This window comes from Pseudophryne corroboree, chromosome 3, assembly GCF_028390025.1.
Source record: "Pseudophryne corroboree isolate aPseCor3 chromosome 3, aPseCor3.hap2, whole genome shotgun sequence".
Taxonomy (NCBI): Eukaryota; Metazoa; Chordata; class Amphibia; order Anura; family Myobatrachidae; genus Pseudophryne; species Pseudophryne corroboree.
Window position 1 is genome coordinate 157,906,698 of NC_086446.1, and position 14,418 is coordinate 157,921,115.

The 14,418-nt window shown below is 41.6% G+C and overlaps 1 protein-coding gene across 5 annotated transcripts in view; it reads left to right on the forward strand.

Annotated features, from left to right (window-relative positions):
- Nucleotides 1–14,418, forward strand: part of ANTXRL (ANTXR like) — a 367,823-nt gene that overhangs the window by 151,588 nt on the left and 201,817 nt on the right. For all 5 annotated transcript variants that reach the window (XM_063958514.1, XM_063958515.1, XM_063958516.1 and 2 more), the window contains 3 exons: nucleotides 1,857–1,938; nucleotides 7,387–7,420; nucleotides 11,613–11,692. In XM_063958514.1, the coding sequence (XP_063814584.1) occupies nucleotides 1,857–1,938; nucleotides 7,387–7,420; nucleotides 11,613–11,692 (196 nt within the window). The remainder of the gene's footprint in view (nucleotides 1–1,856; nucleotides 1,939–7,386; nucleotides 7,421–11,612; nucleotides 11,693–14,418) is intronic.

Below are 14,418 nucleotides of genomic sequence, written 5' to 3' on the forward strand. Positions count from 1 at the left end.
TGGAGATGGATAGGGTGCCCAGGCCTTAAACCACACTTGTCCACCTGACATTCAGGGTGAGATGTATCAAATTTTATAAAGCGGACAAGTGGTGAAGTTGGTTGCTAACTGAAACTGCTCTATTTGTCCTCTTTAGAAGGTTTGATAAATCTGCCCCTCTGTCACAGTGGAAACCACACAAGGGGGGAAATTTACTAAGATGGGAGTTCTATTTAAGATGGGATGTTGCCCATACCAACCAATCAGATTCCAGGTATTATCTTCTAGAAGGTGCTAGTTAAATGAGAAGTAGAATCTGATTGGTTGCAATGGGCAACATCCCATCTTAAATAGAACTCCCATCTTAGTAAATTTACCTCAAGGGGATAAAAGAGAACAATTCAGCACTACTGTTAACACCAGTTCCCATAGATTTCTCCCAAAATATGTACCAGACGCAATTCCTCTGCAAGGCCCTCTCCCGTTCCGCTATATAGCCAGTGACATAACAGTTTGCACTTACACCTCGCAAACATTTCACCATACAGTACCTAAAATACTGTACCAATTTTTTTAAATTCCCTTTGTTGTTGTTTATTAATTATATTTTTTTATCTGTTACTGTCATTTTTCTATCTTTTATTTCCTTTTGTTGTTCTTTTGTAATAAGCGTACAACAGAATAATGGAAACCTAACCTTGCTATGCCCTGTGACCTAGGGCCTTATTCAGTAGCATTCACTACTGAGATGCGAACGCATCAGGCCGCTCTGCGCGTGTGCAGCCCGGGAGATGCGCTCGCATCTCAGTGATGTGAATGGCTCTGCCGTATTGACAGGCAGAGACGTTCCCGGGGTGGTCAGGGGTAGCAATTCGGAATTGCAGGGTCCGTGCAGTGAAAATGGAGGCGAGTCTGGGCCATTTTTGGGGAGGCTGCTTGACGTCACATGCTGCTGCTGCAAAGCAAAACATGGCGGTGGTGTGCCTGCCTTTGCAGCTAGGCTGCGCAGGCAGGGAGATATCCTTGTTTTGCGGGGCCAGCGATGCGATCTCAATTGAATTGTGATTGCATCACTGGTGGCCATTTGCATACTCAGCGGCCTTGCTCTGTGCTGAATTAGCAAAACTGCCTCTGCTGCTGAATAGGGTCCCTGGTCCAGTAACAATGGGTGGGCAGTGCGGAATTTCCTCTATGTGGCTGCCCTGGAAAGCAAAAGATGAACATGTGTCTGACAGCCATATGACCCTACCTAGTGCTGGATAATATACAGGCTACCTCCTCCCTTATTTTAGAGGCCTCCTCCTCTTCTTAACCAAGTCCCCCAAGAGCTCATTCATATTACATACCTCTATGACTGTTATCACCCAGTTTGTTATTGTTATTTCAAATTGTAAAGCGCAACGGAATTTGCTGCGCTATATAAGAAACTGTTAATAAATAAATAAATAAATTACATGTGTGGTCCCACTTGCAAGTCCCAATAGTAAATTTGCAACATCCCTTCAACACAGAAGAGAGCAGCAGGAATTGGGTTGTGTTCCACGCTATGCTCAGGTTCCGCTCGCTGACTACATGCAGAGTACAGATTTGCCCATTGAGTCTAGAACCCTTACCTCGTGTAGCATATTTTTCTTAATAGGACAACCTGACTTGCATTGTACATGCATAAAAACATTTAAAGTAGCAGCTTCCTTTCTAAAGTAATTAGGTCAATATTCCACCATTTATTGAAAATGTCACACCTTGGGAATAATGTGTTTTACGTTGCAAGTATATAATTTTTAATGAAAGGTGCTTGGATATATTTTGATGACTTAATATATGAGTGATGTAATATTATTCCTGTGTAATACTCAATCTGGGTGTGTCCTTCATAGAGAATTGATTCGACAAGGTCTGCAGATCCTTCGTTCAGAGGTGCCTGGTGGTGACACATTCATGCATGAGGGATTTAAAAGGGTAAATATGGTGTTCAGATTTTCTTATTTGTTTTTGACTTTGATAGTTTCTACAAATTAAAAGATGGGCTCATCCAGATTCTTTCTGCCTGGATGAGCTTATCTTTAAAAAGATACTGTATTTAGGGGAAGGTTTACCAAAGCTTGGAGAGAGATAAAGTGGTCTATTTACTAATCCTTGGATGGAGATAAAGTGGCTGGAGATAAAATAGCAGCCAATCAGCTCCTAACTGTCATGTCACAGGCTGTATTGTTTGAAAAATGACAGTTAGGAGCTGATTGGCTGGTACTTTATCTCCATCCACTTTATCTCCAGCCAATCCAAGGCTTAGTAACTAGACCCCAAAGAGAGATAAAGTACCAGACAATTAGTTCCTAACTGACATTTTTAAAGCACAACATGTAAAATGATAGTTCGAAGCTGAGTGGTTAGTACTTCATCTTTCTCTACTTTATCTCTCGCCACTCTTTGATAAATATCCCCCTTAGTGGTGGAAAATATCTGAATAAACTGACACAACTACATATTTATGCATTCATATTTCACCACATGTATTAAATACTTGCCAACCTTCCTAAAAAGATACTCCTTGTATTGATAGATAACCATTAAGCACAGATGTTATCCTCTGCCATTTTCCTCACAATAGGAGGGAAAGGTTTTTTTACACATATTTCATTCCTGCGAGAGATTACCTAGGAGCGGAATCTATTCCAAATCTTTGTGATAATGGAAAATAAGATTAGCCCAAGGTTTTGGATCTTTTTCAGATACATCTGTGACTGTTTTAAAATGCATTTTATTTAATTAACTTCATTTATATAGTGACTGCATATTATGCTGCTGCACTGTACGTAGAATATTAAATCATTCATATCAGTCGCTTCCCCCAGAGGAGTTAATAAGCTTTATCCCCACCAAACAATCACACAAACTGGTTTAGTTTAGTCCAACAAACAATTACTCTTCCAGTGTTGGAGTGTGGGAGCAAACTGGATCACACCCTGGGAGAACATACAAGATAGATAGTGTCCTGACTAGAATTCCACCCATGGTCCCAACCTTGTTTAACCCATGTGACACCATATTATATTAATACAGTTACTACACTTGGTTATTAACATTATAATTATTATTAGCATTTCTGGCTATTTTCAGAAGACTATGGGTATATTTTTTTAAAGAATATTAGGGGGATATTCCCTGAAATATTAAGGATCCCCTGTACTGTATGTACGATAGGCTGCGGCATATTTTGGAGATATCTGCTACGTTCCCTCATTTTTGACCATAGAAACAGTCCCCATAGGTTAATAAGTGGGCTGCTTAAATGGCACATTGACCAAGCTCGGGAATGCGCAGCTAATGCCATCTTCATATGATGTTAAGGCTACATTCTGCAGAGTTTACCAGGAGAGGAATCCATAGGATCCTTCTCCAGCAATGGACGCTCACACGTGTGTCGTCTAATGCCCATACATGCCCAGTAGAGTGCCAGGCTCCCGAAGGAGAAAGTGATGAGTGATCACTATTTATGCATATCGCAGGGAATTGCTCCTTTCAGCGATAAGACATTATAATTATCGGGTGTAAAACACATTAAAAGAATTACTAAAAATTATATATATATATATATATATATATATATATATATTCATATGTACCAAAGAAGCTAGCAGCGCCACAGATGTAGTATCTAAGGTGAAAAACGACAGTATCGGAAAATATGTATTCTGAAATTATTATCAAAACATGACCTGGTGGACACTCCCTCCAGACTATTAGGGCGTCAGCTTAGAAACCTCAAAGAAGTATATAGGCACTGGTATATATGCCTGGAATTTAAAAATGGTGCAGGGGGATGAGGTGTTGGCAAGCGACCAAAGGTGTCAAATTAATATTGTAAAACCAGGTACTATAAAAACATAAAATTTATTTCAGAAGACAAAGCACTAAAAGGGGTAATATGTAGGATAATAACAATTAAAAAATGCAGCCTATTCAAAATATTGTATAAAAAAGCGAAGGCAAACCTTAAAAAATTCAAAAACACATATGCCAAATTTCATAAAAAAATACATAAAAACATGAGAGATAGGGTATAAAATATACAGGATATAAGATAAAAAAAGGAGGAGAGGTAGCTTAACTTCAGTGGTTGAGGTATAATCAGAGTAGCTTCCAACGCGTTTCGTCCCTCATGGACTTCATCAAGGGGTGGTGAGAGGCTAGAGACAGAGCATATTTATACCTCATAACTAAGGGAAGTGTTGTCGACATCACTTCCTGTTTGTTAATTGATGTAGTATTTTCATATGGTCAAAATGCATGGATATATGAATATACATAGAGCTAGTCTAATAGAAGAACCTGCTGTTATGTTCATAGTTTAAAACGAGATAGTAAATTGCTTAGAAAAGCATAAAAACGGATGAGTCCGTCGACTTCCGGTCAGGACTGTGTGGAGTGTCACGTCCGCCCCACATCCGCCCCACTTCCGCCCCACGTCCGGCGGTGTTATATCCGTCCTGCGCCGGCTGGGCATAGTGCGACTGAGGTCTCTAGTGGCTGTCATATGAGAGCGGCGGCCATCTTTCTGGTTATCCAAAAACCTTTAATCATAGTCCTCCGCGGGCAGGATGAATAGTAATGCGGTCTACGGGTTTCTTTATTCCGATGCGCATTACAAAGGTTAAGGATTCGTCCGTTATATATATATAAAATTAAAGAATACATTTGTTTGTACATGAATATCTTCCACAGCTCTCAAGGTGAAGTTGCCAAATCTTACACAGTTATTTAATATAGAAGAAATATGCTATAAGACCACACAGCGACAGAGCGACAAATATTGAAAACATAATTTTTTGGTTATAAACAATTGTTTGACTGACAGAAGGAAACCTTGCGACAACTCAACATAGCGTCAATGCGACAAAGCAAAAAATCTCACGACAATAAATTCTTTGGAACCTCCAGGATTGCCACCCCACCAACTACAACTTAAAATAGAAGCTCTTATAATGCTTCTACAAAATTTAGATCTGCCTAAGCTGTGCAATGGTACAAGGCTAATACGGTCTCATGTCATTGAAGCACAAATACAAACTGGTTGTGGCAAAGGAGAAGACACTTTTATTCTTAGAATACCACTAATGACATCTGAGATACCATTTTAATTTAAACACTTGCAATTTCCAATAGTTTTGGCCGATAAAAACGTTCAGTTATTGTGATAAATGAATGATGGTCACTATTGCTGCATCCAACTAGAGGCCATTTTTATCTGTCAAAATTGAACCCGCATTCGTGCAATAACACATGGGAATGGGGATAAGTCCCTGATCCCATGTGGTATTGCGGCTCCGACGGGACACTTAATCCACGCATTGGCCCTTATTCCGAGTTGTTCGCTCGCAAGCTGCTTTTAGCAGCTTTGCACACGCTAAGCCGCCGCCTACTGGGAGTGAATCTTAGCTTATCAAAATTGCGAACGAAAGATTAGCAAAATTGCGAATAGACACTTCTTAGCAGTTTCTGAGTAGCTCCACACTTACTCGGCATCTGCGATCAGTTCAGTGCTTGTCGTTCCTGGTTTGACGTCACAAACACACCCAGCGTTCGCCCAGACACTACTCCGTTTCTTCAGCCACTCCCGCGTTTTTCCCAGAAACGGTAGCGTTTTTTCGCACACACACATAAAACGGCCTGTTTCCGCCCAGAAACACCCACTTCCTGTCAATCACATTACGATCACCGGAACGAAGAAAAAACCTCGTAATGCCGTGAGTAAAATACCTAACTGCATAGCAAATTTACTTGGCGCAGTCGCAATGCGGACATTGCGCATGCGCATTAGCGACTAATCGCTCCGTTGCGAGAAAAAAATACAGAGCGAACAACTCGGAATGACCACCATAATCCATGATAAGTGCCGGCATCAGGGAGAGGTGCGCACCGCATCGAGGCTAATTGGCTAGCCCCCAGCGATACAATTTCCTACGGTCATTGACCGCGGGTAATTGGATCCCCCCCTTAAAGTTGTTGGGCTTCTACTACATGAGGACTGCTTCTCCCATGGTCAGCTGTATGTAGGATGCTCTACAGTAGGAACTAATACAAATCTGTATATACAGTATACGCTTTTTTCTAAAAAGAAACTTGCAATAATGTATATAAAGAAGGTCTGTAAATCTAATTTTACTTCAAACTTTGTTTATAAAGTAGAAGTATAAATTATAATAGAAGTATTAGTACATATATTAGCACTAAGCTTTGTTAAAATGAAATAAATGAATATATTAGTGTTGTTGCTGTTACTTTGTTATAAAATAATTATTGTAATAAGAAAAGTATAAAATTATAAATGTAGTACATTATTAAATTATAGTCGCAATAAAATACATTTTACTGAAATAAAATTTTGTTTAGTTAAACTTTTATTTTATTTTTCTAATTAGAGCTTTTGTATATTTTCTAAATAGCATTTTTGGTCTATTTACCAAATAATTTGCTAATATATAAAAGCTGCTACACATTACAATCAGACCTGCGCAATGCCGGGTGACCCTGCTTGTAAATAAATATATATTGCCCATGTATAAATATTTTTGCATGAAAAAAGGGCTTTTGTCGTGATTTTTGCCCAGTGGTCATTGTTGTACTATCCAATTTTTGACCTGTTTTCGCACGGAAACACACAGGATCCAGGATAAGTACACAGGCCCAGGTGTTTATGCAATGGTGAAAACAAGTAATTTATCTGGTATTTTTTCTCCGACCTTGGGCAGGTGAAAAAACTCCAAGGTAACTGCTGGCTTACGGGGTTAATTGGATAGCCCTGGGTGCAGTAATTAGCCGCGGTTAATTACCGCAGCTAATAGGATACTGGCCATAATGTTCCTTGTAGGTGTGTAATAAGTGATAATAACGCTAAAACAGATGTTGCTATGTATTAAAAGGTTGCTAAATCATTTACGAATATATTTGTAAAAGTTATTTTACAGCAGTTTTAAAGCAGGTGAGATATTTCATGTTCTACTTAAAGTTGCAGAAATCTGCAAAAATTGATTTTCAAAAAGTGCGTGTGACTATACAAAGCAGTGGTCACTTGTCAATTTAGCTTTCTATAAATATTTGTATTTCATTACATTCATATTATATTGAGCGTCGAGAAGCTTAACAAGCCCAATATTATGCAGCACATTATACCTAGCAAGTAGCAATGAACACCAGGTTATTTTCCAGAAATGTATTGTACATTATATCCACATTGCTCCTCAAATTATCAAAAGATTATAACCAACAGTTCCCAACAAATACTGTAGTACTCAACACAGTCGGTGACTAGCACAGCACGGATGGAAAGCTAATGAAATATGTTGGGCATAATAATTGTAATAATTTGTTGTCATTGAGATGATAACTGTACCTAAATGTTTTTTACAGGCTAATGAACAGATCTATCATGAGAACAGTGACGGTAAGCTAGTGCTTTGCATACAGATGTAACTAACAAAAGTAATGATCTTACTAATTTGAGATCATTAATATCCAACCTAATTAATGTACAGTAGTAACTATATATGTCTCAGGATAGTATTTTTCCCATTGCTTCTAAACCACACTTCAGAACCAAAAATGCCATACTGATACTTTTCCCTTTGCAAGTTTATTAACGATCTGCTTTATCAAGTGCAAAAACATGCTCAGGGCTGGGGCATCATACAGCACATTGTGGGGTTCCGCCACCATAGTGCCAACCAGCCTTAGGCTGGGCCGCAAGGGGCTGTATTGTAAAGCAGAATATGCCTGCAAAAATACAATGCAGGCCTCCCCCTAATGTTTGTTTCTTTGGGGGGGGGGGGGGGGAGGAGGCTTGGTGGGTGATGGGGGGGGGGGGGCTGATCTCACACCATTATTTATTCATTCATTTATTTATTTATGTATTTATGTATTGATTTTATACCCTAAAAGAAAAGAATGGGGCTGCACTACAAAACATTCACGCTCTCCTCAGTCTTTGATTAGATATATTATTTTAGCTACTGACATTATGGGTAATGTGCTACACTTTCAAAAGTTAGAGAGCAGCTCATGCAGCCCATTAAATATATCAGGTAGTCTATCGCTAATGTATATACAGTATAGATACCACTGCAAAGCTGCCACATAAACGGATATGGTACAATACATCTGCAGTGACTAGGTAGACAGTCAATATATGGTCGACAGATACAAAAGGTCAATGGATGAAAGGTCGACAGTGGTTAAGGTCACCAGGCATAAAAGGTTGACAGGGTGAAATGCGACATGACAGGGCATATGTAATAGGGTCTGAGTTTGCGAGAGGTGTGGGATACTGGACGATCTAAGAGGTTCTTTAAAGCGCCAATCATTTACAAGGCACCCTATTACTTACAGTATGCCCCCATATCTTATATATTCCATGTTATGTGACCACCAGCAGTTAAATTGTGTACACTCGCGTTCTACCTGTTCTCGCCACGCTTCAGGCAAGGTAGCTTGCTCCAGATACCACACAGAGATGAATAACTGCAATAGCGTATCATTCATAAGAGCATCCATATATGTAAAAACAGTTCTGCATTAAAGCCACTGTTACCAGTCTGTTGAATTCCTGCAGTTGTTTTAGCAATAATGCAGATGATGCCAGGCTGTAGGTAAAAGCATTTTTCCAGGAGATATCTAATAGGCTTTAACTGGGATACGTGGTGTGAAATGAAACATGATCGGGAGACCACAGTCCTGTGTTTTAGAACATTGGGCACCACTGCCATTCTATAAGGTACATTAAGCAGAAAGTGTTATTTGATTGCCTTTACATGTTTATGGGTTAAGTTGGATTGTCTCATCTATAGATGTGTCCTTATACATCCAGCCTCAATACCCCATGCAGTACGAGATGCCTGGTGTGAGTGAGCCACCAGGTTCCGTGCATCTCTGCTAACGTCGGGCATTTATTTATTTTTTGCTGAAAATGCATCTAAACCACAATGCAGGACACACGAGGAGTCTGTGCTGATTAATTTGATATATGACACTTGTATATAGTATGTGACTAACTCTGTATACGGAGCAGAACATAACTTGGAACAAGTGTCATACTGTATATCAAATTAATCAGCACAAACTCCTCATGCATCCTGGTCACATTGCATTTTGCTAAGACGCATTTGCAGCAAAAACAAGATGCTAGACGTTAGCAGAATTGCATGGGATCTGAAGGCACGAATATGCATTTTCGGTAAAAATGAAGCAAGACAATCGCCTGCTGATTAGAAGATTCTAATGTGACCTGGCATGCCAAGAGGGGCTGTTTGGTGTGACTGCAGCAAAGATGTATGAGGATGCATCTGTTTTACGCTTTTATAGGTTTGATTGACGTTTTTTCTAATAAGTTCAGTGCACACACAGGTGTTATGCATTCACCTATTACTGATAGGGTATTTATGGAGAGCTATTTTACCTTACTCCATACATGCTTTTGAAAAACCTGGTGTCATGGATCGGTCTGCGAACTTGAACTGGAGTCTTGGGCTGGGTTGAAGTCTGTGGTGAGCAATGGGGTACTGAACGACCTGAAGTAGTTTCTGTTCATGGACGATGGTTTAGGACTGAGGAGAAACATTAGTGCTGTATGAGAAGATGATAGATAGGTGAAAGCTGCTTCCTGGCAATCGTGGGTGCTGGAGATGCAGCTGAGGACCTGAAGGAAGTCCAGGTGATGTTTATTCACAGATGATGAATGATATGGAGTCGGAACATGGGATTCACTGGAATGGAATTGAAATGCTCACTTACTGGAATGAATAAAACAAATGAATACTTTGGAATGGAAACGCAAGGATGGATATACTCCGGGATGAAGACGAATAGCAGGATACTCCGGGATGGAACGGCTAGCTGGATTGCTTAGAACTTCGGAATGGGCCTGGAATAGCAGGATAGCTGTATGCTCCACAAAAGCATCCAGAACACTGTAGTGGACCCGGATTGGATGTGCATTGACCAGGGACTGCCGCAAGAGAGTTTAGGCTTAGATGTGTGCGACATGCAGGTCGCAGCTCTCTGATCAGGTTTCTCAGTACCGGAATAACTGGAGCACTATAATGGAACTGAAGGTGCTGGTTAACGGTCTGTAACCAAGGGTGCTGGTAATCAGACTGGAACCGAAGGTGCTGTTTATCGAACTGAAACAGATGGTGCAGGATATCGGACTGGAACTGATGGTGCAGGGTATTGGACTGAAACCGATGGTACAGGTTAACGGACTGGAACCAATGGTGCTGGTTAACGGACTTGAACAGATAGTGCTGGTTATCAGACTGGAACTGAAGGTGCTGGTAATCGGACTGGAACTGAAGGTGCTGTTTGTTGGACTGGAACTGATGGTGCAGGGCATTGGACTGGAACCAATTGTGTAGGACATCGGACTGGAACCGATGGTGCAGAATATTATACTGGATACAGGAGCCAATAGTGCAGCATGGAGGAGTTTTTGGACTTAGAGCAAAAGAGCAATGTTGAGAGGTCTAAACTGGGCTATAGACAACATTGCACAGGCCACTTCTGTCTCCCAAGAAAGTCCCTTTATACCCCTGGATGATCAGGGATTGGCTGTGGGCGTCATGTGACTGCAGACTGGTCTCCCGTTGGTGCTTGGACAGTCACCTGACTCAGACTGTCATAGCTGCGCCCTGCAGATGTAAGCCAGTGAGACGCATGGGAGCTGCAGAGAGATACAGATGATCAGAGAACAGCACCGGGTCCCCAGCGGACAGCCACAGTGCCAAAGTCAGGGGCGGGGTGACAGGGAAGTAACCCAGCGGCAGTGGAAACTGGGACGTTTTGTGACAGCTGGGTGCCAATTGCCAGTGAATTGCGTTAAGCTTATGCCACAACGTCCCTTGGACTTTCCACAATCTTTATTGGACCAGAGAATTGCAGCAGATTTTGTCTTTGCCATGGACTTTACCTACAGCTGTTAACAACTGCATTATTGCTAAAAGGACTGGTAAACACTGCTGCTTAAACTGGACTGGACTGTATTAATTTAACACCACTGACGTGGTGAGCTCCCTAAATGAACTTAAATATCTAGAATCTGTGCCAGTGGCTTTTATGGAGAACTAGTTTTACAGGTATGGATGTTATAAATGAATACACCTTATCGGGTTTAGTTTAATACATTTGTGCATGCTTTTAAACATTTAAAACCGCCAATCTGTTTATTTATATATTATCAGCTCACTTGTTTAGTGCTGGTTCTCTTTGTACTCTATTTCATTCATTTAAGGACTGACAACCTCCGCACCAGCTGCTTCTGACAGCGCGCTTGGGGCCTGATTCATGGTTTGTTAGCAAAGCAAAAAAGCACACAACCGGGCAAAACCATGTTGCACTGCAGATGGGGAAGATGTAACATGTGCAGAGAGATTTAGATTTGGGTGGGTTATATTGTTTCTGTGCAGGATAAATACTGGCTGCTTTTGCATGTAGCCCACAAATGTTACATTTGTCCCACCTGCAGTGCAGCATAGTTGTGTGCTTTTTGCTTTGCTAACAAACCTGAATCAGGCCCTTGGATCCATTTGTTTAATTGTTTATTCTTGAATTTCAACTGACATTTACACTTTTCTCCCAACCCTCAGGTGCGAGAGCAGCAAGTGTTATAATAGCTCTTACTGATGGGGAACTGCAACAAAATCAGTTCTACAATGCAGAAAAAGAGGTACGTCAAAGTTTTATTACATTGTATTTCTGCAATCTTACGGTTATTTGCTACTTTAAAGTAAAAAAAAAACTATTCAAGGCTCTGTAAATATGATTTATCACCAGACTATCAAATATATTAGTTATATTTACACATGATGTATATTATTTGATGCAATCCAGCGGGAAGTAAGATGTGCTGGGTCATAATATATGGTATTACTGGCTTGATTTCATGTTCCTATGTTAGTGTGGCGTGTGAATGATGCAACACACTGGGGGCCTGATTAAGAGATGAATGCTGGAGTCCTGCTGCACACAGGTTTCCGATTATCTGTAATCTGCAGCGCTTTCGCCTGTTGAACCCCTCTGCCGCTTCCTGATTGACGGGGGGGAGGTCTGCACTTCTGTAAATGGGGGGCATGTCACCCCCGTGTACTGGTGCGGGAGAGCCAAGGGTTGCATGCCACAACACAGACTTGACCTCGCAGACCCCCCCTTCCGTTGGTCAGCTGCATAAACTGAGGCTTCATCAGCTGGCAGTCTGCAATGATTGCGATGTTGGATCCCAGTTTACGACGTCTGTCGCAGTGCTGAGATCGCAGCTACATGCAGGAGTCCTCTCTTCTACGGAGATGTTTCTTGCATGTTCCCCCATCAAGTCGCATGGTAATTCAAAGCCGCTTACAAGCTCCTTTCACTTTCCGTCCATCTCTGATTCAGGCCCTGAATCGCACTATTCCAGTTTATGTCTACATGTGACTTTTTGAATGAAGCTAAATGATAAATAAACTTCTTCTGCCAATTGTTTTTGGCTAACAGTGAGTTTAAATACTCATAAATACTCATGTCTTTAATAAACCAGGTGAAACATGTGGCGGCCAAGCGTATGGGACAGAGTACCTGATTCAGAGATAGACGCAATGTCGATGTTTGCTGTGGAGCGATTTTTTTCCCCCACTGTGCATTTGTCAGGGTCTCACTGCACATGTGCCACAATTGTCTTCCGACAGCAGTCGCAGATAGGATTTCTTCACAAAGTGACGGACAGTCAGGGACCATTGCAGTATTGCACGCCTTGGGAGTTTCTGAGTACCTGGAAAACCCCCTGATGAGCCAAATGTTTTGTTATTGAGACGGAGACAGCATTGTCTCTATCTCAGCAAAAGCCGCAGTTGCGATCGCAGTTACAATGGCTAGGACAACTTACTTTCTACAGCCATGCTGCTTGACTTAGAAGATTGATTAATGACCGATGTGCGCCAGGCATCTGCGTCGTCATACACATCCAGTAGGTGTCTCAACCGGCTTTGACATTTGCATATTTTTGCACAGCCGCTGCGTTGTGGCAGATGCGACGCCTTTTGCATACATCTCTGAATAAGGCACTGAATCTTGAATACACTGAAAGGAATTTTCTTATCATTAAATTCATTATTCATGCAAGTAAGAGCTGTATGCCCAAGGCAGGGTGGTCTTCAGTATGCCAACTGTCGGGATCCTGGCGCCCACGACCCCCCTGGAGGGAGAATAAAATAGCGTGGCACCTCACCGTGCCCGTAGCATGGCGAGCGCAGCGAGCCCGCAAGGGGCTCATTTGTGCTCGCCACACTGTCGGTATGCCGGCGGTCGGGCTCCCGGCACCGGTATGCTGATCGCCGGGAGCCCGGTCGCCGGCATACCATACTACACCCCCCCAAGGCACACTGAGGTATATTACTCAATTCAGACAATACGCAAACATTTTTATTTCATTTCCCATTAAGAAACTTAATTCATGTAATTTTACACAGCATATATTTTAGGAGCAATTGTACACCTATGAGCAAGTACAGTGGACTTTTATTTTGTGTATCACATCCTGCAATTGCATCTCAGGCAGCAGCAGACAAAGCTGTTTCATTTTGCAGCAAGTGTGAATTTCCTGAAAGTGTGTTATTTATTTGCCATTTGCTGGCTTCTGTTTTCCTTACGGAGTGTTACAGCCAGCTAACAGTGGCAGGTCTGTCATGTAACTTGGCTAAACAGCTGATGCTCTTTATAGCACTGTTATGTGACAAATATTGTAGCATGTTTGTTCTTCCAATAACGAACCCTGTTCTTTGCATAGGTCATAACAGTTTCATAAATGACTCATTGGGGCAAATGTTTCTGATACCGAAATTAAATGTTTCCCAACCAAATCACAGTAACATGTTAATTGAAGTGGTGTGACGCCCACTGCCATATGTAGGTGTTAAAGGATTTGTTTGTTACACTGTCACTTCTTTCCTGGGCATTTGGATACCTTGTCCTGGCAATGAAAAACGGTATCCGGACTCCAGGTCGACAACGACCTTAGGTCGACGCCTATTGGTCGACACACCTTAGGTCGACATGGACAAAAGGTCGACATGAACAAGATCGATATGGAAAAAGGTCGACATGAGTTTTTCACAAATTTTTCTCTTTTTTGGAACCTTTTCATACTTAACGATCCATGTGGACTACGATTGGAACGGTAATCTGTGCCGAGCGAAGGCACCATGCGCGGGGACGCGGTGCACTAATTGGGGTTCCCAGTCACTGTACGAAGAAAACTACACCAAAAAAACATAAAAAACTCACGTCGACCTTTTTCCATGTCGACCTTGTTCCGGTCGCCATTTTGTCCATGTCGACCTTTTGTCCATGTCAACCTAAGGTGTGTCGACCAATTGGCGTTGACCTAAGGTGTGTCGGCCAATTGGCGTCGACCTAAGGTGT